This window comes from Crinia signifera, chromosome 11 (genome assembly GCF_055691185.1).
Source record: "Crinia signifera chromosome 11, ASM5569118v1, whole genome shotgun sequence".
Taxonomy (NCBI): domain Eukaryota; kingdom Metazoa; phylum Chordata; class Amphibia; order Anura; family Myobatrachidae; genus Crinia; species Crinia signifera.
The window spans coordinates 27,635,814-27,658,287 of record NC_139227.1 but is presented as its reverse complement, the minus strand read 5'-3'; the positions used below and the strand labels follow the sequence as shown (position 1 = coordinate 27,658,287).

At 46.8% G+C, this 22,474-nt stretch overlaps 2 protein-coding genes across 8 annotated transcripts in view; one reads left to right on the top strand and one right to left on the bottom strand.

Moving 5' to 3' along the window:
* DHX38 (DEAH-box helicase 38) overlaps positions 1-10,112 on the top strand; it is a 31,202-nt gene extending 21,090 nt beyond the window's left edge. For both annotated transcript variants that reach the window (XM_083165198.1, XM_083165199.1), the window contains exons 15-26: positions 2,186-2,296; positions 2,383-2,499; positions 2,608-2,715; positions 2,804-2,916; positions 3,333-3,541; positions 3,622-3,776; positions 4,938-5,093; positions 5,190-5,324; positions 5,436-5,561; positions 8,837-8,932; positions 9,014-9,135; positions 9,799-10,112. In XM_083165198.1, coding sequence (XP_083021324.1) covers positions 2,186-2,296; positions 2,383-2,499; positions 2,608-2,715; positions 2,804-2,916; positions 3,333-3,541; positions 3,622-3,776; positions 4,938-5,093; positions 5,190-5,324; positions 5,436-5,561; positions 8,837-8,932; positions 9,014-9,135; positions 9,799-9,883 — 1,533 coding nt within the window. In that variant the 3' untranslated portion in view covers positions 9,884-10,112. The remainder of the gene's footprint in view (positions 1-2,185; positions 2,297-2,382; positions 2,500-2,607; positions 2,716-2,803; positions 2,917-3,332; positions 3,542-3,621; positions 3,777-4,937; positions 5,094-5,189; positions 5,325-5,435; positions 5,562-8,836; positions 8,933-9,013; positions 9,136-9,798) is intronic.
* A 1,286-nt stretch (positions 10,113-11,398) lies between these two features.
* The window catches only part of PMFBP1 (polyamine modulated factor 1 binding protein 1), a 112,123-nt gene continuing 101,047 nt past the window's right edge, over positions 11,399-22,474 (bottom strand). For all 6 annotated transcript variants that reach the window (XM_083163703.1, XM_083163706.1, XM_083163704.1 and 3 more), the window contains 14 exons: positions 21,586-21,832; positions 21,260-21,449; positions 21,026-21,179; positions 20,785-20,952; positions 20,537-20,704; positions 20,286-20,453; positions 18,876-19,043; positions 18,625-18,792; positions 18,420-18,482; positions 17,109-17,218; positions 16,899-16,973; positions 12,445-12,538; positions 12,312-12,364; positions 11,399-12,239 (listed from right to left, as the gene is read on the bottom strand). In XM_083163703.1, the coding sequence (XP_083019829.1) occupies positions 12,167-12,239; positions 12,312-12,364; positions 12,445-12,538; positions 16,899-16,973; positions 17,109-17,218; positions 18,420-18,482; positions 18,625-18,792; positions 18,876-19,043; positions 20,286-20,453; positions 20,537-20,704; positions 20,785-20,952; positions 21,026-21,179; positions 21,260-21,449; positions 21,586-21,832 (1,899 nt within the window). In that variant the 3' untranslated portion in view covers positions 11,399-12,166. The remainder of the gene's footprint in view (positions 12,240-12,311; positions 12,365-12,444; positions 12,539-16,898; positions 16,974-17,108; positions 17,219-18,419; positions 18,483-18,624; positions 18,793-18,875; positions 19,044-20,285; positions 20,454-20,536; positions 20,705-20,784; positions 20,953-21,025; positions 21,180-21,259; positions 21,450-21,585; positions 21,833-22,474) is intronic.

Below are 22,474 nucleotides of genomic sequence, written 5' to 3'. Positions count from 1 at the left end.
AGATTGGTTATGTAGAGTCCATTTACAGCTGTACATGGAGGGTATTACCCTCTGGGCCATGGACACATATACAGAACATGCCGCTGCATGGTTCTGCTGGTTGGAATCTGAAGTACTGGATTATTATTTGCAATGTGTCTGGTCCCCTTCATGTCCTACTCCCTTCCTGTTGTTTTCGCCTTTGTCCTATATTGTCTTATTCGTTACTTTGTTTTGTACATTGTGCTGTGATATATAAGGCTCTCATGCCTTTGGGTATGATTCAGACCTGTTAACAAGGCTGAACAGAACCGTGCTGCACTGCAGGTGAGGCAGAAGTAACGTGTGAAGAGAGAGTTAGATTTGGGTGGGGTGTGTTCAACCTGAAATCTAAATTGCAGTGTAAGAACAAAGCAGTCAGTATTTACCCTGCACAGAAACAAAATAACACACAAATGTAACTCTGCGCATGTAACATCTACCCCACCTGCAGCGCAGCATGTTTTTTTCCATCTGCAAGTCATTCATTCGCATTCAGCTGTGAATTGGGTGCATTGTGACCCTTGCTTCAGACCCGGATAAGACTCCAGAAGGATGTTGGAAGGGCTTGGAGTGTTTGTCCATAGAACATGTGTAGATTGTCTTCAGTGTACTACAGCACAAGATGCAGGAGGGCCATACTTTTGGGACCGGTGATGCAGGGTTTGGCTATGCCTTCCTTAGGGAGAGCTCTGGGCTGCCTCCATATTACCCTGTTTGATACTTGAGGAAATGCATCCTCCCTTTTTTTTTTTTACTCTTTTAAATCCTTTTTTGCTCAGCCCATTGGGTGACACTGGACGCTTAGTGCTGTTTGTCTTCTTTGTTTTTATTGATTGTGGTTGTCATTAGTAATGTGGTATTGGATAAGGTTGCTTTTATACCATGTCTCATTCTGCTATTACTAGCCTGCCCTACAGGGCCTTGTTAGACCAATGCCATGTTCCCTGGCAGCCAGTGGGGGGGCATTGTCTAAAAAAGGGTGGGTGATCTACTGTGCTCACTTTGGTACTCGTGTATCTAGGAGGCGTTGCTCTAGCCAATAAGGGTTTCCCAAACCCTTTTTGTTACTTAGACGTTACTCTTTGGGTGGGCTTGAGCGCTGCCTGTGTATGTGGTAAGTGCTTGATTTTGGTGTGGAGATGGATAGAAATGAGAAAAGAGGGGTTGTGTAAATGATTTTTATTTTACAATATGATGTGAGGTGTTGATAAAAGGTTAATAGTTGGGCTGATCGTTTAATGGTGTTTTCAATACACCTAAATGGGGTCCCCTGTTGCGGGAATTTTTTCAGAGCCATGTCACCCTTAGGCGATCCCCCGACGGGTTCAGGTAACCCTTCAGGGTTCCTTTGACCTCCGTAGGTCCCTTATGGGGATCTACGGTCTCCCTGGGTGATGTGCAGAGAAAAATTTTGTCAGGTTTTTGTGGTTTAGAAAGGAGCCTGTGTGGGCTTAAGGCACTTCAAAGAACTCCTTTACGATCTCATAGGCTCTAGCCTATGTCCTTTCTCTTCTCCGTATGTGTAGGCTTGTTTGTATCTGAGTACTGTCTCCACTGGGTTGTGGTGTAGGTTCTTAGGTGTAGTTTGTCACAATAAGTTGGAGAGAGCCTATGCAGGCTTCAGGCGATATTAGAGACCCCTTTACAATCTCATAGGTTTACACCTATGTGCTCTCCTCCTCAGGTTGTATCTCAGTACATGTGCGTCTCAGCCTGTATCGTGAGTATAGTGTCAGTTTGTGGTATACACTCACGTTTTCGCTGAGTCGTTTATCTGTGCTGTGCCGGTGCTCGTTTCTAGGGGAGCTGCTGTGTCCCTGCCGCCGGAGCTTCTGCACCGCGGTGTTCGGGTCTCCCGGCGCACGCCTGCTGATGACGTCACCTGGTACTCTGAGCTTTGCCGGGGAGCTCCGTGTCTGGCTGTGTGAGTTGTAGACCTTCTTCCTGTTGATGCAGGAGAGGTCTGAATCTGTGTAGTGTCTCCTACGCGTTTCGGCTTTAGAAAGCCTTTTTCAAGGATGAATGCTGGGCTGTCTTTGGAGCTTTGTGTTTGCTCCTGCCACAGCATACTGTACTCTATGGTATCTGAGGATCCTCCAATGGGCTGAGAGTAAATTTATTTCATGCAAGTCGTCCTAAAACCCTGTTTCCTTGTTCCCTGTAGACGCCCCAGGAAGATTATGTGGAGGCTGCTGTGAAACAGGCGCTGCAAATCCATCTATCTGGAGCTGGCGGAGACATCTTAATCTTCATGCCTGGTCAGGAGGACATTGAGGTGAGCACCCTCTGCTTCCTGCTAATTGGGGAGCGTCTCCGGCCTTTCCTGGGATGACCCGTAATTCATTCTTCCATTTCCTCCAGGTGACATCGGATCAGATCATTGAGCGTTTGGAAGAGCTGGAGAGCGCCCCTGCTTTAGCTGTATTACCAATCTACTCCCAGCTGCCCTCAGACCTGCAGGCCAAAATCTTCCAGAAGGTGGGTACGGAGGGGCTCTGGCTCGTTGGCTGGCAGACGCTGACGCAGTGGTGCTTCGGTTCTCCATCTGTAGGTCTTCTAGTTATTCTGCATTCTGTTTCCTGGCAGGCTCCGGATGGGGTGAGGAAATGCATTGTGGCCACAAACATTGCGGAGACCTCTCTGACTGTGGATGGTATAATGTTTGTTGTGGATTCTGGCTATTGTAAGCTGAAGGTGAGTGTGCCACCTCCAGCACTGCTGGAATCGTTCTCCTTTGTCCATTTACTTATGTAATACCTACACCCACCTCTCTCCTGCATAGGTATTCAATCCACGCATTGGTATGGATGCTCTACAGATCTACCCCATCAGCCAAGCCAATGCCAACCAGCGTTCTGGTAGAGCTGGCAGGACGGGGCCTGGGCAGTGCTTTAGGTGAATATATATTCTATGTTTATTACATGCTTGCGTTCCATCCTGGGCCTGATTCAGTAGCAATCGCACACACCCCCCCCCCCCCCCCAGCGTATTCGCTCCGGGGACCGATGATATGGCTCTGCGCATGCGTATAGGTGAATAGACCCCTGAACAGGGCTGCTGTGGACAGGGAGCGTGTCAACAAAAAATGGTGGGTGAGCCCAGAAAAAACGCTGGATGTCCCCATGCAAACGCAGGCAGGTCGAAGCCTGAACAGGACGGGAGGTTGACGTCACGTGACGTCAGCACCAAATAAAAAGTCCTTATAGACCCTGTACACTCGCATTAGCACACTCATTAAGCAGCATAAGACCGCTTAGCGAACCAAGCTGAATCAGGCCCCTTGTATGTAACCACCTCTCTGTCCCTGGCAGGCTGTACACCCAGAGTGCCTACAAGAATGAGCTGCTGTGCACTACGGTCCCTGAGATCCAACGCACCAACCTGTCTAATGTGGTCCTGCTGCTGAAGTCTCTGGGTGTGCAGGATCTTCTTCTCTTCCACTTCATGGACCCCCCTCCGGAGGACAATATGCTGAATTCCATGTACCAGCTATGGATTCTGGGGGCTCTTGATAACACTGGTAAGACTCTTCCATATTGTATTGCGCAACGTTCCATTTGTAGATTGCCTTGGTAACCGTTTCTGTGTCCGATCCACCAGGTTCCCTCACTTCCACCGGTCGTCTCATGGTTGAGTTCCCTCTGGATCCAGCCCTCTCAAAGATGTTGATTGTATCTTGTGATATGGGCTGCAGCTCGGAAATCCTCATTGTGGTGTCCATGTTGTCTGTGCCGGCAATATTCTACCGACCAAAGGTATTGTGATTTGGGAATATACACTTGGTATCAGATTTATTTGGCACACATGCTCATAATATCCTGTATCTAATCCCCAGCCGCTGAGCGAATATACGCTCCGCTATGTAAATTGACGCGTACACTCCCACATCCACTTGCATGAGAGCGTATGGGCAAATAAAAAACATTCAATAGTCGCCGACCATCGAATAATTTTTTTTTTAACAGTTTGCAAATAAGTCAGTGTAGACTAACTTTTATTTGCCTCGGAAATGTCTGAGAATGGCGAGGGCGCTGACGTCATGTGACATCAACCACCCGCCCTGTGCAGGCTGCGACCCACCTGCGTTCGCATGGGGACACCCAGCGTTTTTCTGGGACATTTTTCTAGATTTGTGGGAATGCCCAGGAAACGCTGGGCGTCACCATGTGCCTGCCCGCCCCGATACGCATGCAAATTCGCTGAGGGCCAATTGAACCAGAATTAGGCCCTAAATACGAGAATAGGGGAAGAGATTTCATAAAAGTGACTTGGACTGTGGATTGTTCAGGTATCTCGGTAACTGCTGACTTTCTGGTAGATTATATAGAAGAGAATAGTGCGCAGTTCTGTGGGTGAAAATGCCTTGCTAGGTGAGGGTGGTATTTCTATAGGAGAAAGCACCTGGTTAATGAGCAAAGTCAGAAGAATGTCCAAAATGGTTGAAGCGGACAGAAGAGCAACAATAATCTAACAGCAGGGAGTGATCCCCCGCTAGAGCTAATGAGCTATGTCCCCCTGCCCCGGCCGACTCCATTTCCCATGCGCGAGATCTCGCTAGTTCCAGGAGATCTCACATGCAGGCCAGAACCGCAATTGCTACAGCCGGGGACAGCGCTGCCACCTGCTGGGAGATAGGGTAATGAGACATGCAGCTGTTGAAATCGATAATGATAATGAGAGATCAACATGGATGTGCAATTGACCAATCTGCCGCATCTAGGCGATGTCATGTCCTCTAGATCCAGGGTCTTGTTGAATCTATGCATGACGACGTCAGCCTGCTCTAGGTCTTATACATCATTGGGAAGGTGCACCTAATAAAGTGACAAGTCTGTATAGACTTTATAATGAGATTTCAGATGCTAATTAGACCAGACGATAACATCGTTCTTGCTTACTGCCCCCTCTCCTGCCAGGGTCGTGAGGAGGAGAGTGATCAGGTCCGAGAGAAGTTTGCTGTCCCAGAAAGTGACCACTTGACGTATTTAAACGTCTTCCTCCAATGGAAGAACAATAACTATTCCAACGCATGGTGCAACCAGCATTTTATCCACGCCAAGGCCATGCGGAAGGTGAGTCTGGCTTACTGCTGGGACTTGGGCGGACTAAGGTGACCTATTATAAGGGACTGATGCTCTAGAATTCCTTTCTGCCTTCTCCCCTATCAGGTGCGTGAAGTTCGGGCACAGCTGAAGGACATTATGGTGTCTCAGCGCATGTCTCTGTCTTCCTGCGGATCAGACTGGGATGTCGTTCGGAAATGCATATGTGCAGCTTATTTTCACCAAGCCGCCAGGCTAAAGGTGGGTGCGAGGTTACGTCTGGAAGCGTTGTGCACCTGGGATTAGGTTATGCGAAGTTTGAGGTGAAAGTGTTTCCGATTTTTAGAGTTTCCTTTATATTTCTTTCTGCAGGGAATTGGTGAATACGTGAATGTACGGACGGGAATGCCTTGCCACCTGCACCCAACCAGCTCCCTGTTTGGGATGGGCTTTACCCCAGATTATATCGTTTACCATGAACTGGTGATGACGACCAAGGTAAGGGATAAGTGTGTGTGAGGGCAAGGGCCGCCCTGTGTTGTGTGTGCGTGCGAGGGCTGCCCCGTGTTGTGTGTGTGTGGGCCGCCCCATGTTGTGTGTGTGTGTGTGTGTGGGCCGCCCTGTGTTGTGCGTGCGAGGGCTGCCCCGTGTTGTGTGTGTGTGTGGGCCGCCCCGTGTTGTGTGTGGGCCGCCCGGTGTTGTGTGTGTGTGTGGGCCGCCCGGTGTTGTGTGTGTGTGTGTGTGTGTGTGTGGGCCGCCCTGTGTTGTGCGTGTCTGCGTGCGAGGGCTGCCCCGTGTTGTGTGTGTGTGTGTGTGGGTGGGCCGCCCCGTGGTGTGTGTGTGTGTGTGTGTGTGTGTGTGTGCGTGCAAGGGCCGCCCCGTGTTGCTATTAATAGAATTTAATTCTGTACTTTCCAACTTTATTTGAATCCCGACGCCCTGGAGTATTTTTTTTTTTAATTTCTCCCCTAGGCCAAAAGTTTATAAATTCCGAACATCTGGTGGCCACCATGATTACACCGTTCCCCTGAACCCAATAGTGGTGCTGAGGGTTAGGGTACTTGGTTCTCTGCAATGTTCACAGCTCCATTAATGCGGGTTATAGGTAGATACAATGGTGCTGGCCGATTACTCCATGAGGCGCTGTGGTAGCATTGCAGCCATTCCTGTTCTCTACGTAGTTCTTTTAGTCAATTGTGTATTTGTTATATAAATACTATTTTCAACTAACTTTCGCAAAATGTACCGGTGCCTCTGCCGGGTGATATGGAAGATTTGTACCTCAGGGACCTATGCCAGCATTAACTGAAAGAAGATTAACAGAGATGGAACTTGGTGTAACCTAGATAAGTTATAGGAAGCCGGAACTCCTTTCGGTCCACACCAAGAGATCTATATGTTCCTCCTCTCTTTATGGTCTTGGCCATATATGAATTTCTAGCTTTCGGCCTGATCAGTTCAGTTCTTTTGCTTTAAGAATCCTAACTTGAACAGTAGCACCATTCGAGCCGTCCAACCCAGATGTAATCCTGATAAAAGAACTGTACTTGGTGTAACATGACTTATCTTTGTGGAAAACACCACAACTGATCTCTTGCTGTTTTTAGATCCATGTACCACAATCTTGTTGGCCAGTCCAGAACCACAAGAATAGCTTTGCCTGATCTACTTGGTGAGAACCGTCAACTCTCACCAAGACATCAACAGACTTGGCAGACTCTAGGCCCAAAGTGGCTCGTCTGTACAAATAGGGCAGGAGCCTAACGGACGTCACAAGGTCGGACCGAAGAATTGTCGTAGGGAAAGGCAGATGGCACATTACTTTTACTCAGCATCTCGGGGCGAAAGACAACTAAAAACAAATAAGGTCATCGACCAGAACTACACTGTTCTCTTTTACCCTTGCGGCTAGCGGTAAATGCAGCAGTTTACAATGCTCGGTATACACTGGGCGATCTACGTGGCCGCCGATTGTAGTTAACTTTATCGGCAGTGCCATGGGAGAACGATAAAGCACTGACCGCTCATTCACGATATTGATCAGTGATGTCACCCACCCCCTGCTCCGTAGATGCAGTCCCTGACTGTATTGTCCGACTGAGCTGCATGTACAGGCCATGTGGGGAGGAGGGTTTTTTTGGTGGTCGTTAAGGACCCGCGGCCACGCGCATTGTTAACTATATTGAATGCACAAACTGGACGATTTTGTTATTGTTATCGATATATCGCCAAGTGTGTACCCAGCTTAAGTCTCAGATGGCTGGCAGACAGGATTTACTGTGGGAGGAGACTACAGGCACCTCCCCTTTTTCAGGTTTGGCACTGCTAGGTTAAACAGCTCTCCGCCTTGTCCCTGGCAATTCCTACCAAGGGAACTGTAAGGGGTGAACACATGGGCTGTTACTGGGAGATTTTGACTTCTTCAAACTCTCCCAGACTCTGCCGGAGATAAGCCTGCAGCCATCCCCAGCAGCAGCCCGTTTGTACAGCCTATAGATGCTGCAGTGTATATTCGGCTGGGCGATGGTGACGCTGAGGGGCTGTGCATTGCTATCGCCCATTGTGTAGGGACAGATTCTAAGCGATGTAGTCAAAATCGCTTAGATGAATCACCCCGTGTGTACATGGCTTTACACCTCTCGTCGTGGTTATGGCCACAGTATTACGGGTAGGCTTTCAGTGACCGGGAGACGCCAGTTGAACACGACTCTCTTCTCGATGATAGGAGTGGAAACAGTAATGGGGCGTTCACATGGGGCAACCTGAACTGCTGATATGGACTATATTGCACTGTGTGTATACAGCTTGTGATGATGATGTACGCCCCACAGGGTCCGTATAGTAAGAAAGAAATACTAGTGTAGCCCAAATTGTACATAGCCAAAATCACACCATGTGTATGACCACTACCACTGCTACAGGTGGCACAATAACTGAAAGCTGCCGGCTTCTGATACAGAGGGGAGTGTGTGCAGGCTTCAGCCATTATCCTGCATGCACGTCTATACTGAATGTATCCCAGTAGATGTATGAGACATATACTGTTTCTATACGGGGAAAAAAATGGGGTAACCCAGAGATTTATACATATGTTGTACAACTGCAGTCACATTTTCCTGAAAAGAATCATTTTGAAGTTGCTTACCGAATGATGCCATATAACTGTGACAACAATAAATAATACATGTGGGATAGATTTTCAAAGAACAATTCTACCTGGATGGATATTCTTACAATATAGCTTGTGCTCTATTACTTTCCTTTGGGGGTTATCTGTGTAGGGGAATTTCACATGATTCCCTAGGTTTCTTTCCATTTTACAATTGCAATTGGTTTGTATTTGTGATTTTCTCTACGGTCCACAAGGTGGCAGCATTTTGAATGCGAAGAATGATATTTCAATATGTAGATCTCTGCTGTGAGGGATAAAATGGATTCTTACATCTGTCACCTCCGCTAGTTATGATAATCAGCCTGCTATTTACAGATGTTCTGTACAATGTTCCTTTCATCCCTGTTATTGTATAATTTTTTTTATAATAGTTTATTAAGGCATCAGAAGTAAATCTACTGTGCATATAAAATTATACATCATCTTTACCTATGAAAGCCTGTATGTCATACAATGCATTCAATTACTGTGCAGGTGTCAGATCCACACTCCCAAATCCTATTGCAGCCACTGCGGAATAGCCACTGTTATAAATAGCTATAGCACTCAGACGTCTGTCCATTGTCCAACAGATTACTGATGACTGTTTATTTCCTCCCAGGAATACATGCAGTGTGTCACGTCGGTAGATGGCGAATGGTTGGCTGAACTAGGTCCTATGTTTTACAGCATCAAACATGCAGGCAAGTCTAGACAGGTGAGTAAGGGGAGGGGATGCTGGTTATGTGTGTTCACTGCCATGCCCTTCTTGGGATATACTAACTGTTCTTGTCTGTAGGAGAACAGACGGAGGGCAAAGGAAGAGGTGTCTGCGATGGAGGAGGAGATGATTCTGGCCGAGGAACAATTGCGCTCACGGAGGGAAGAGCAGGATAAGAGGAGCAATCACGGTAGCTCAAGGTGAGTATACATTACGGAGTTGTAAAGTCACTTTCTCTAGTAGTGGCTTCCATAATTGCTCCCGATATCACAGCTGGTGCCTCCTGTCACTGTCCACAAAGCAGGTGACGTACCGGCCTGCTGAGGCAATTACGTGGGAAGGGTTTAGCGTAAAGCTGAGATGTCCAACTTTTGGTATAAGTGGCCGGTAACTAAGTGGAAGCAGAGACTTATCGGATTGAGAATCTGTATGCATTCATTATGAGCTAGTGACATTTGCTAAGGCATATGAAGCACAAGTCAATAGAATCCTGTGTTTCCATAATGACTAAAGCCATTAATGTTACACATGTGAAATGTAGATAGTATGTGAATAAGGACTAATGGGCTTTGCAAATATGGTTCAGATCTAGAATGTCCCCTAGCAGGATGGACGGCAACAAGCAGAAGCGCCATATTGGTACAGGTGCTAAGCTGGAAGCACAGATAAATTTTTTATGGCCGATATTGCATCCAGAGAGGCCCCAAAGAATTCCAGTGCTCTAATAGAATTTACAGATCTTTATTGGGCAGAGAGATGTCTGTGTATTATGCTCCCGGAAGGATTTCATGACTACTATATTTGGGTAATAAGTGCTTCTGCTGTTCAGCCTCTGATCTTATATGCATCTCGTGTCTCCTCAGGTCTGTAAAGATTTATACCCCAGGGAGGAAAGAACAAACGGAACCGGGAACCCCTCGACGCACCCCTGCGCGGTTCGGCCTGTGATCACATTTGTATATGCCATTATGCGCCCACCCGACCTGTCCTGGCTGCTTGGAAAGACTTGTCTAGTATGGAAACACTTCACAGACTTTGTAGCTGTTGCTCTGGGAAGGGATTCATACTATTTTATTGTAAAGTGGAATAATGTTATTTTTAAGCAATAATGTATCTTTTGTTTTGATTGTGTCAAGATGTGCAACGTTTATTTTTACATAACATTACCCTAAGAATACCCAGGCTCGGAGTAATTATTAGGTTTTCACTGGCATCTCGCAGATATCTCATCTGCATATATATATATATATTATATGCAGGACCGTCCGAGAGACTGCAGGCACTTCAGTACGTACAGACTGGTGTTAACATGATAATTAACTCCTAATGAGTGTCGTAATGTCAGAGGCAGTCCCACAACAAGTGGATCAGTTGGCTTATCGGCAGCTCCCTCTGCTTAAAGCCAATTTAAGTGCTGTATATTGACTAAAGGGCAACTGTTAAATGCTGATTATTGATTTCCTTGCAATGCTGACGGGATGAAGTGCAGCTGAGGGATTCTGGCTGGGCCGCGGCTGTGCGGAGAGGGGAGTTTTGTCATTGCACACCATGCAGCCAGACAGCTGCCCGATTTTATTTATACCGGATCAGCCGTTCCGTTTTCTTGTTGCGCAATGCTCTGAATGAACAGATGTTTCCTATAGACATCCAATGCAACCTCGACGTCTCTGTTATTTCCCCACCCAGAATAATTATGGAACAATAAAACCACTAGGGGATAATTTGAGGATTTTTAAAGCTCTTGATTAATTTATTACAAAAGAACAATATAAATAACGGTAAAAATTGATTCACAATTACACAAAGTAGTAATATAAACAGCAAACAGTGCAATGATTGTATTTGTGCTTCTACCTTTGGCAGGCGATTTAGGTCCTTCTGACAAATGTCAGGAATGGACAAATGCTAGGTGTGAATTCTGTCTGCTTGTCCCAGGCGTGTCCAAACTATGGCCCTCCAGCTGTTGTGAAACTACAAGTCCCATCATGCCTTGCCACAGTCTCGCTATTAGGGAATACTAAAACTATGGCAAGGCATGCTGGGATGTGTAATTTCACTAATGAAGAATAAGTCACGAGGGTGACAAAAGGGAGAACAACAAAAGGTTTTTGGGGCACATTTAAGTAATTGAAGCATTTGAATGAAATTAAAATTTAACTTTTATTATATACTATGCTAAAATATCAGTACCTGTAACAAGAAATAATGATACAGTGAAAGTTAAATATATTAAGAACAATTTTGTGGTCACAGATTAGTTTTATGATAGCGAAAATTATTGAAGTAAGTTTGCTATCATAAAACGAATCTGTGACCACAAAATTGTTCTTACGATATTTGACTTTCACTGTATCACTGTAACTGTATAACAAAACTGTATAATAAGTTACATTTTAATTTCATTCAAATTCTTCAATTACTCAACTGTGCCCCAAAAACCTTTTTGTTGTTCTCCCTTTTGTCACCCTCGTGACTTATTCTTCATTAGTTCTGTTGCTGAACTCTTTTGTGAGCACCGCCAACCAGTTTAGTTCTGTGCGGTAAATACGTTGGTATAATATTTGTACGTCTATAATGGTCATTAAGAAATTGTTTGCCAGTGCCGACTCCTACCCATATTGTAAATGTGTTATTTCACAACAGCTGGAGGGCCATAGTTGTGTATAGAGTATGCCGGTACTGATTGTGGACACACGTATATACGCAGAATATAGTCTGTAAGTGAATAATCCAGTATAGTGTTCTCCTATGCAGAGTCTATTTCCATCCTGGGAAGTACAAATGCTGATCATTAGCCTGTGGTTTGGACGTACTCCACGTTCCCTTTGCGGATGATAGGTACTTGTGTAGGAGTGGTGTTATACAGTGTATCACATGACCTGGACTCGAGCCGTATAACTCATTGTGGTTATTTCTGGTCCACAGTCAGAGCTTGTATTTGTTTGCTGCAACTTTGTTCCTCAGTGATGATTCGGGAGCAGCGTATAAGGTGCTATATGTCCAAACACGGATCTCTGCTGTCAATAGCTGCTATTGCCATCTACTTGGCATCCATTGGTGCTATACAAGTCTCCTCCTTCACGTTTGTACATATCCAGCATTGGCATAAAGCACCTGGTCATAGGATGACTTGCTGCCTGCAGGGTAAGCTGGAGAAGGCATCTTGTGCATTCAGGGTTTGTGGTGTGCAGACATTGTGGCAGAGTCTTGAGTACGTGGCTTGTGGCAGCATCAAGAACCTCCCCGTGGCTTAGTCCTCAGGTTTCCCGCACTGGTAAACGCCCGTCTTGCAGACCGCAGAGACCTACGGAAACAGTTGTCAGTGTCTTCAAGTCTGGACAGACTGAGGAAGGGCAGTGGTGGAACAGATACTCACCCTGGGTCTACGCTAGGATGCTGGAGCTCTAGGTCTGACTTCCGCAAGGTCAGCTAGAATGACACATCCAATGGTGAGAACTAATCATAGAAACTGCTGGAAACTCTCACCATAAGCTGCTGACGTTCCTCACCTTATACCGCTCATTCTCTATCCGCCTTTCATCTTCCACGTTTCTCAGTTGTCTGTTCTCCTTCTGCATCTGCTCTATCACGTCCTGCATGTGGCTGTTGGGGACACGGATGTGGGATCAGCATTACTGGTTTACCCCTAGGTCTCATCCTGTATATATGGTAACGTAGTGGCGCTGGTAGACCAGTAATGCCCTATAGTGTTCATGTTCTATGTGTGTCCCTGCCAATGCCAGGAGATCCCACAATGCCAGTGCCAAGGTTATCTGGGCCCTATTACCCTTCTGTCATATAGGCCTATTTATGTATGTGATTGGAAAGTGTCTGTCTGGATTTATAGTTTACACGTCTGGAATCCGAAGGATCTCTTGCAGTGTATTTGTCAAAGCAAATGAGTGCAAAATGTTTATAATAAAAATGTCTTGCACAGTATAGGTGTAGCCCTATTGTGTCCCATGTATATTGTTACACTTCCATATTCAGCCCAAACGGGAATGCAGCTGGCTGTAGATCACCACGCGTGCCCAGCCCTCCATACAACAAGGAGGTATACCTGTACATAGATGGTGGGGGTGGCAGGGCAGGGATAGACTAGAGAATGAGGGGACCAGTCTCAGGGCTGTACAATAAGCTCTTAGTACAGAAATGGTTGACCGCAAATGGACAACTTAGAGAAAAGGTCAACATGAGGCTTTTTATTGTATCAATTTGTAAATTAGTACATGGATCCCAAATTAGTGTACCCCTCTGCTCGCCTTGTTTCAGGTTGGCTGTCCTACTGCACACAGCACAATTTGCCATTTACATGGACACTAAGTGGGAAAGTATTGACTGAATACCACCAATAATAAGCCCTATTGTATGGTCAGACAACTGTTACTGTATACAATGTGCACAGCCGTGGGACTTTATACAATGTGTAGTGTATACAATGTGCAGAGCTATGGGACTGTATACAGTGTGTAGTGTATACAATGTGCACAGCCATGGTACTGTATACAATGTGCAGAGCTGTGGGACTGTATACAATGTTTAGTGTATACAATGTGTACAGCCATGGGACTGTATACAATGTGTAGAGCTGTGGGACTGTATACAGTGTGTAGTGTATACAATGTGCAGAGCTGTGGGACTGTATACAATGTGTAGTGTATACAATGTGCAGAGCTGTGGGACTGTATACAATGTGTATTGTATACAATGTGTACAGCCATGGTACTGTATACAATGTGTAGTGTATACAATGTGCACAGCCATGGTACTGTATACAATGTGTAGTGTATACAATGTGCACAGCCATGGTACTGTATACAATGTGCAGAGCTGTGGGACTGTATACAATGTGTAGTGTATACAATGTGCAGAGCTGTGGGACTGTATACAATGTTTAGTGTATACAATGTGTACAGCCATGGGACTGTATACAATGTGTACAGCCATGGGACTGTATACAATGTGCAGAGCTGTGGGACTGTATACAGTGTGTAGTGTATACAATGTGCAGAGCCGTGGTACTGTATACAATGTGTAGTGTATACAATGTGTACAGCCGTGGTACTGTATACAATGTGTAGTGTATACAATGTGCACAGCCATGGTACTGTATACAATGTGTAGTGTATACAATGTGCACAGCCGTGGTACTGTATACAATGTGTAGTGTATACAATGTGTACAGCCGTGGTACTGTATACAATGTGTAGTGTATACAATGTGCACAGCCATGGTACTGTATACAATGTGTAGTGTATACAATGTGCACAGCCATGGTACTGTATACAATGTGTAGTGTATACAATGTGCACAGCCATGGTACTGTATACAATGTGTAGTGTATACAATGTGCACAGCCATGGTACTGTATACAATGTGTAGTGTATACAATGTGCACAGCCATGGTACTGTATACAATGTGTAGTGTATACAATGTGCACAGCCATGGTACTGTATACAATGTGCAGAGCTGTGGGACTGTATACAATGTGTAGTGTATACAATGTGCAGAGCTGTGGGACTGTATACAATGTTTAGTGTATACAATGTGCACAGCCATGGTACTGTATACAATGTGCACAGCCATGGGACTGTATACAATGTGTAGTGTATAGGGACTGTGTACCGCGTGCACAGCTATGGGGTAGTGAGTTCCTCGCTGAGCACTTGGATTATTGGTGAGTAAACACTTCTCTAGACTGAGTGTATATGAGCAGAACGATAAATCACAGCCGCTGTATATGAGATTCAAGAGTTTATTACACCTTCAGGCAGCTTCTATTTGCAGGCATGTCCAAACTGTGGCCCTCCAGCTATTGTGAAACTACACATCCCAGCATGCCTTGCTATAGTTTTAGCAGTCCCTAATAGTAAAATTATGGCAAGGCATGATGGGACTTGTAGTTTTACAACAGCTGGATGGCCATAGTTTGGACATGCCTAGTTGTTGCCCTTTGATATGATGCAGTTTCTCTGCTGCTACTATGCATTAGATAGAACTGGTGCCCACAGAGCAGCTCAGTGCTGTAGCCAAAGGCATTTGAAATTAACCACATCAGAATGGTAGAAACCATGGTGAACTGCACAGAAGATAGGAAAGGGAACAATAGAGATTTCCTAAACCCTGAGTGCACCACGTCCAACTACATGGCTCGTGGAACTCCATATACTATTATATTGTCCCTCTGCGCCCACTGGGACGGTACAGTATGTGTATAAAGGTCATAAAAAACAACAACTTGAAAAACATTTTCCATGTTGACATTTTGCTTGTATCGACCCTTTGAAATGCATGTGGACTTTGTGTAGACCTTTTGACTGTCAACCTAATGATGACGCGCCCCTCACAACGTTCCCGCAGACTGTCTCCATGATTATATCGGCCTTGGAAAGACACGAATTATAGCACTTTAATAGTGTCAGCGGTATACCTATACGGTCGTTAGGTTGACACGCATTGGGTCAACCGCTGAAGGTCGACATGGCCTTGGTCAACCGGGTTGGAAGGTCGACATAAGTTTTTCCACTTTTTTTCTTTCAGCCAGGTGCCGACAGATGGTATTTCATGCCCTACCCTACAATGGTGCATGCAGTGACTGTGTCCATGTCGACTATGTCACCATTTGGGCCAAAAAACAACAATTTTGCCTGTTGACCTTAACCATGCCTACCTATTTCATGTGTCGACAAAATGACCCATACCCACGGATTCAGTACTGAATCCCGGCGGTCGGGATTCCGGCGTTCAGAATCCCGACAGCCAAAATCCCGACAAGGGGGGGGGGGGGGCACACTAATTTATTCTCCCTCCAGGGGTGTTGTGGACACCCACGGAGGGAGAATGTGTCGGGATTCTGAATGCCGGGATTCCGACCGCCGGGATTTTAACTGCATCCCATACCCACCTGTAGCCATTGGCATGTTAGCAGAACCAGTGTTGAGGTGCCCGACACAAAATTTTAGTCTATGTTCTTGGTGACTCTGTATCTGTATCTGAGTTTACTGCATTTGTGTAATAGTAAAAATATCTGAGCACATTGCTCTCTAGCACCTGGCGGCGGCGCATGTCATCCGGGTACTATATGGCCTGCTCTCATTACTGTAATATCTGAGCACATTGCTCTCTAGCACCTGGCGCACGTCATCCGGGTACTATATGGCCTGCTCTCATTACTGTAATATCTGAGCACATTGCTCTCTAGCACCTGGCGCACGTCATCCGGGTACTATATGGCCTGCTCTCATTACTGTAATATCTGAGCACATTGCTCTCTAGCACCTGGCGCACGTCATCCGGGTACTATATGGCCTGCTCTCATTACTGTAATATCTGAGCACATTGCTCTCTAGCACCTGGCGCACGTCATCCGGGTACTATATGGCCTGCTCTCATTACTGTAATATCTGAGCACATTGCTCTCTAGCACCTGGCGCACGTCATCCGGGTACTATATGGCCTGCTCTCATTACTGTAATATCTGAGCACATTGCTCTCTAGCACCTGGCGCACGTCATCCGGGTACTATATGGCCTGCTCTCATTACTGTAATATCTGAGCACATTGCTCTCTAGCACCTGGCGCACGTCATCCGGGTACTATATGGCCTGCTCTCATTACTGTAATATCTGAGCACATTGCTCTCTAGCACCTGGCGCACGTCATCCGGGTACTATATGGCCTGCTCTCATTACTGTAATATCTGAGCACATTGCTCTCTAGCACCTGGCACACCTCATCCGGGTACTATATGGCCTGCTCTCATTACTGTAATATCTGAGCACATTGCTCTCTAGCACCTGGCGCACCTCATCCGGGTACTATATGGCCTGCTTTCATTACTGTAATAATAGTCTGTGGAATGAGCTGGTGGTCAGTGCAGGTTGTCAGCCGGAAGTAAGGTAGCAGACTATCCTGTAGCCTGGGCAGGGGCAGCTATCAGAAGGAATGTGGTAAGGGACTTACTCTTTCTCTGTGGTCAGCTGCTGGATCTGCTTGCTCTGTTCCCGAATCTTCTCCCCCAGTGTCTGGTTGGCTTCTCTGAGAGAGGGATAATAAACCAAAATGGTGGATGTGGTGACATGAGAAGGGTTTACAGTAGTTCCTCAGGTAATGGACAGCTTGTGTGGCTCTACAGCTATTGGGGAACAACAAGTCCCAGCATGTTGCACTCACTTCTGTTCGCTGACCCATTCATTGACGTTGCACACGACCAACTCGCTTTCACGGTGCAGCCTCCGGCAGTCTGACCTCGCTGATTCCAGGGAGCTTTGCAGGGTCCCCACCTGTAATCGGTGCAGAGAGGGGTAAGCCGGGGTAATATGTTCCGTATGTGTTTTGTTCCGAGAGACGGAAAGGAGTATTCAATTCGTGTTTGTCAAACTTGGTTACCAAGGCCCCCAATTGTTCATGGTCCCCGAGCACCTACCTAACAGGTTTACTCATTCCTAACTGACAGATCTGCACCATATAGTCTAAATTGTATGTATTGTATGCAGATAGTCTAAATTGTGCAAGTGTGTACACATGGTAAGATTGCTTTGCTATTCGACTAATGCTGTGTACACACTGTGAGATTTGACATTACGTAGTGTACATCTCTGTACTATTCACATACAATTCATGCAATCTACATTCAATGTGCACTATATAGTCATTGCTGCCCTGTTGGTTTGGCTTTTCGATTGCAGCTGAACGGGAGCGCGTATCGGCATCAAATCGGGACAGAAAGCTTATAAACATGTTCTATCTCCATTTGATGTCTATGTGATACCGATTCTATTTTGACTATAGTCAAAATCGAATGTCAAATAGATTCACAGGTGCTCTCCAACACATGACCGGTCCCGGCGAGGACGGCCCCTTTCACACCGCACCTCAGGACCGGGATATTGCTAGGCTGCTGCCATAAGGAGTCCTGTTGGATTTCTGATGTCAGAGAAACGAACACTGGAATCCTGAGAGTTATAACATATCCCGGACCGTGTGCCGGATGGCTCACCGACAGTCGGCATCGGAATCCAAACTTACATGGGTTATTTTCCACGAGCCCCATAGAGGGAGAATACAATAGGTCAGTGACTACACATCCCAGCATCCCTTCTACAGTTTTACTATTTGGCCATGCTAAAACTGATGCAGGGCATGCTGGCATGTGTAGTTCAACAACAGCTGGAGTGTCAAGGTTAGCCATCACTGGAATAGGTTGAACAGTTATACCATACCCGTATGGACCTTCCTGCATGGAGCGGCCTTCATGCACCGCCCCCACACCAGTGTCTTTGATCTCATTGGTGCTTTGCCCCTATATGGCAGAACTCCTCCCCCCTCCCCTATAGTGACATACATGCTTCTGTACTAATGAGGATATAATACTGAGAAGTATAGCCATTGCTACACAGAGGTTTCTCTGTGCTGACATATGTAGAATTTACTACAGGATGATACCAGCGAAGGTATTCCTGGGGGCCTGTACCCGACACTCACCTCACTGGTGGCTGCATTGTACTTCTGCTTCACCTGGTTGAATGCGTTCTGCAGGCTGTCTCTCTGGGAAGAAGACAGACAAATCAATAAGAGGCGTGTTCTAGATCTGGCGTAGGCCACCCATAGTTCTTCTGGAAGGTATTCTAGCAGGGAGTGCTGGGCCTGGAAGCTCCACAACAGCGGGCTGATCTGATATTATTATTACCTCTCTGCCCTCTGCTTTCAGTTTCTCCATCAGAAGAGCGACTTGTTCCTGGAGCTGCTTGATGTCCTCTTCTCTCTGCCTCAGCTGCTGTGTGCACTCCTGGTGAAGTCTCTGCCAGTGCTGGAGCTGGTTACTAAGCTCTCGTAGGCGGCCCTCACATACCTCTGCCTACAACGTGAGGTGGATGGTGAGAAGAGGGCATGGCCACATAATCAGCCCGGTAACCCTCCACTTCCCTTCCCGGCCCTCACCTCTTGCTCCTTCTGCCGGTGCCCATCATGTAGAGCTTTCATCTCTGTACTCATGCGCCTGATTCGCTCCTCCTGAGCTGCAGCTTCTCTCTCCAGCTCGGCCTTCCTCTGCTGCGCCCGCTGCAGCTCATTCCTAAGTGCCGCTACCTCTCTGCTCCGCTCACTGAGCTGCAGGAGGAAAGGGCTTCTGATCATTTCACCTTCCCAAATGTAACGGGATGCGGTCATTTGGTCTACTGCATTATGGTAGAAAGTCATTAGGTCGAATCCATTAGGTCGACATGCTAAAAGGTCGACATGACTCTAGGTCGACATGATTCTAGTTCGACAGGTCATTAGTTCGACAGGTCATTAGTTCGACAAGGTCATTAGTTCGACAAGGTCATTAGTTCGACAAGGTCATTAGTTCGACATTGTCTATGTCGACATTCACAAGGTCGACATGGAGTTTTTCACTGTTTTTTGAGCCAACATGTGCCGACAGGCGGTATTTCATGCCCTACCATCCACTAGGGCGTGGTGGGAGAATAAAAGTGTGCCGAGCGTAGCGAGGCACCGTGCCCGACGCATAGCGAGCGGATGCAGTGCACTTTAAACTGTGTCCATGTCGACTGTGTTGACATTCAGGTAAAAAAACAGTGAAAAATCCCATGTCGACCTTGTGAAGGTCGACATAGACAATGTCGAACTAATGACCTTGTCGAACTAATGACCTGTCGAACTAATGACCTTTCGACCTAGAATCATGTCGACCTTTTCCCATGTCGACCTAGAATCATGTCGACCTTTTAGCATGTCGACCTAATGGATTCGACCTAATGACTTTCTACCATAATGCAATAGACCAAATGATCCCAACCCAATGTAACATCATTACGTTTCAGAGAACAAAAGTAACACCATTTTAGATGTAAGACAAACTTCCTTAGAGCTTTTAAACCATAGACTTCCTATGGGGTTAAACACTGTTACATTGCTAAACAAGGTGCAAGTATAGGCAGATACTAGACGACTCTTAAGGGGCATACACACGTAGAGATTTGTGCTAAGCTATTTTGATTAAGCAAAAAAAGGCCGGGTAGTGGATCAGAATGAGAGATTGCAATCAGTATCTCTCATTCTGTACACACAGAGAGATTTGCAGTCACCTGTTAAGCAATCTGACTAGATTTTGACTGCATGCACTGACTTAGTAAGCAGGAGATATTTAATCTATTGGAGCATACACACAGAGAGATCTGTGCTTACTTTCTAAGCAACCTAGTCAGATTGCTTAGAAAATAGCACAAATTTGCTCCTTGTGTATGCCCCTTTACACAAATTTTCGATTTGTTGTACTAAGCAACAAAGAGCGTTTAGGGCTCATCCCTGGCCACCATAAGAGCGCAGGGTACACAGCCATGTACCTACCTGCTCTCTGGCTTCACGCTGTCCAGCCTGAGCGGCAGACACTTGGTCCTTAAGATCTTGCAGACATTCCTGTGCGGTGTTCAACTCCTGGCTCCGCCCCCTTGCCGTTTTCTGTGCTGCCTCTTCATTGGAGCGCAAGCGTACTATAGATTCCTCCAGATGCTTGGACTGGGGATAGAGTTAAGGTCAGTGCAGAAGTAAAGGCAGTGTGTGTTGTGTTGTGTTGTGTGTGTGTGCACGCGCGCAGTCACCTCCTGGCTCTGAGCCTGAATCTTCCTTTGTGCTTGCTGCAGCGCACTTTTAGCGAGCTCTAACTGAGCGGTGCTGTCCCTGGCCTCCTCCTGAGCACTCTGCCATCTCCTCTCCAGCTGGGAGTAACTGCACTGCAAACTCTGCAGCGCCCGATCCCTCTCTGCCAGCTGCAACAGAGCAAGTACAAGGTATCAGTGACTGAGTGGCCCCTAGTGCCGCTCCAGACCGCTGTGCCACCAATGCTCACCAGCCGGTCAGAGTGCTTCACCCTCAGGCTCAGCTCCTCCACCTCTCTCTGCAGTGTTGTCTCTCGCTCTTTGGCCTTCTGGTGCTGCCGCTGCAGCTCTTCGTGGTGTGTCTGCTGCTGTTCCAGCTCTGCCCGGAGAGCTTGCTGAGTGGAGCTTTGTTCCTGGAGCTAAAAGACACCGATGTCAATGTTGTGTGACAACCGTGGGCTGAGAGCCACAGGCAGACTGAGCCTTTCCTACCTGTTGCTGCAGGGCCTTGTGTTGCTCCTGGTCACTGGTCTGCTCCAGCTGCAGTTTGCTCAGTGAGTGCTGCAGCTTCATGGCCTCCTGTGAAGATGACTGATGCCTCTTCTTTGCCTCGTTAAGCTCTGATTTCAGTCGCTCCATTAGTGCCCTGCTCTTACGGATACAGAAGAGATTAGATGTCGGTCACACAGTACTCAGGTGACAATGTCTGGTAGATGCGCACGGTACCTGCACTGCTCCACCTCCTCCTCGCTGGCATTGGCTCGCTCCCTCAGTGTGCGGATTTCACTTTCCATCTTGCGCACGTGCTGCTCCTGCCTTACGACTTCAGCCACGCGCTCGCTCAGCTGCTCCTGCGTGCTGTGCAGGGCGCTCTCCACCAGAAGGGTCTTCTCCTCCTGCCCCGCCAGGGCCTGCACTGATCACAGAAGCATTCACCATTATTATTACAAGTCTCCAACCATTTAGTAACTTTAGGCCTAGATAATAATGATTCCTACTGGCCCCATGCAATCCCTACCGCCTGCCGCGTAACATCCCAGTGCGCTCTGTACCTGCGTGTTTGTGGAGTCTGTACGTCTCTTGCAGTTCTCTCCTCAGCTCCTGTAATTCTGTCCTGAGTGCGCTGTTCTCTCTGTCCCTCTGGTCACAATCTTTCTGTACATTCTGCAGTCTCCTCTCCATACCCCGGCCAGACTCCAGGTGGCGCTCTATCTCCTGATTGAGGGATTTCAGGGAGCTGCGAGCTTGGAGGAGATCAGTCTCTGACTGACGCAGGAGGGCATCACGTTTCTGAATGGCCTGCAGCATATAGAAGTGTGCATGTACAAAATGACATACTGTAGAAAATAGGATGCGGTCATTTGGTCTACAGCATTATGGTCGACGGTCATTAGGTCGACATGGTTCTAGGTTGACAGGTCATTAGTTCGACATTGTCTAGGCCGACAGTCAAAAGGTCGACATGGAGTTTTTCACTGTTTTTTGAGCCAACATGTGCCGACAGGCGGTATTTCATGCCCTACCATCCACTAGGGCGTGGTGGGAGAATAAAATAGTGTGACCAAAGCATTGCGAGCGATGCGGTGCACTTTAAACTGTGTCCATGTCGACTGTGTTGACATTCAGGTAAAAAACAGTGAAAAACCCCATGTCGACCTTTTGACTGTCATAGGTCATTGGTACGGCCTCATCTAGAATACTGCGTCCAGTTCTGTATAGGTCATTGGTACGGTCTCATCTAGAATACTGCGTCCAGTTCTGTATAGGTCACTGGTACGGCCTCATCTAGAATACTGCGTCCAGTTCTGTAGAGGTCATTTGTACGGCCTCATCTAGAATACTGCATCCAGTTCTGTATAGGTCATTGGTACGGCCTCATCTAGAATACTGCGTCCAGTTCTGTATAGGTCATTGGTAGGCCTCATCTAGTATACTGTGTCC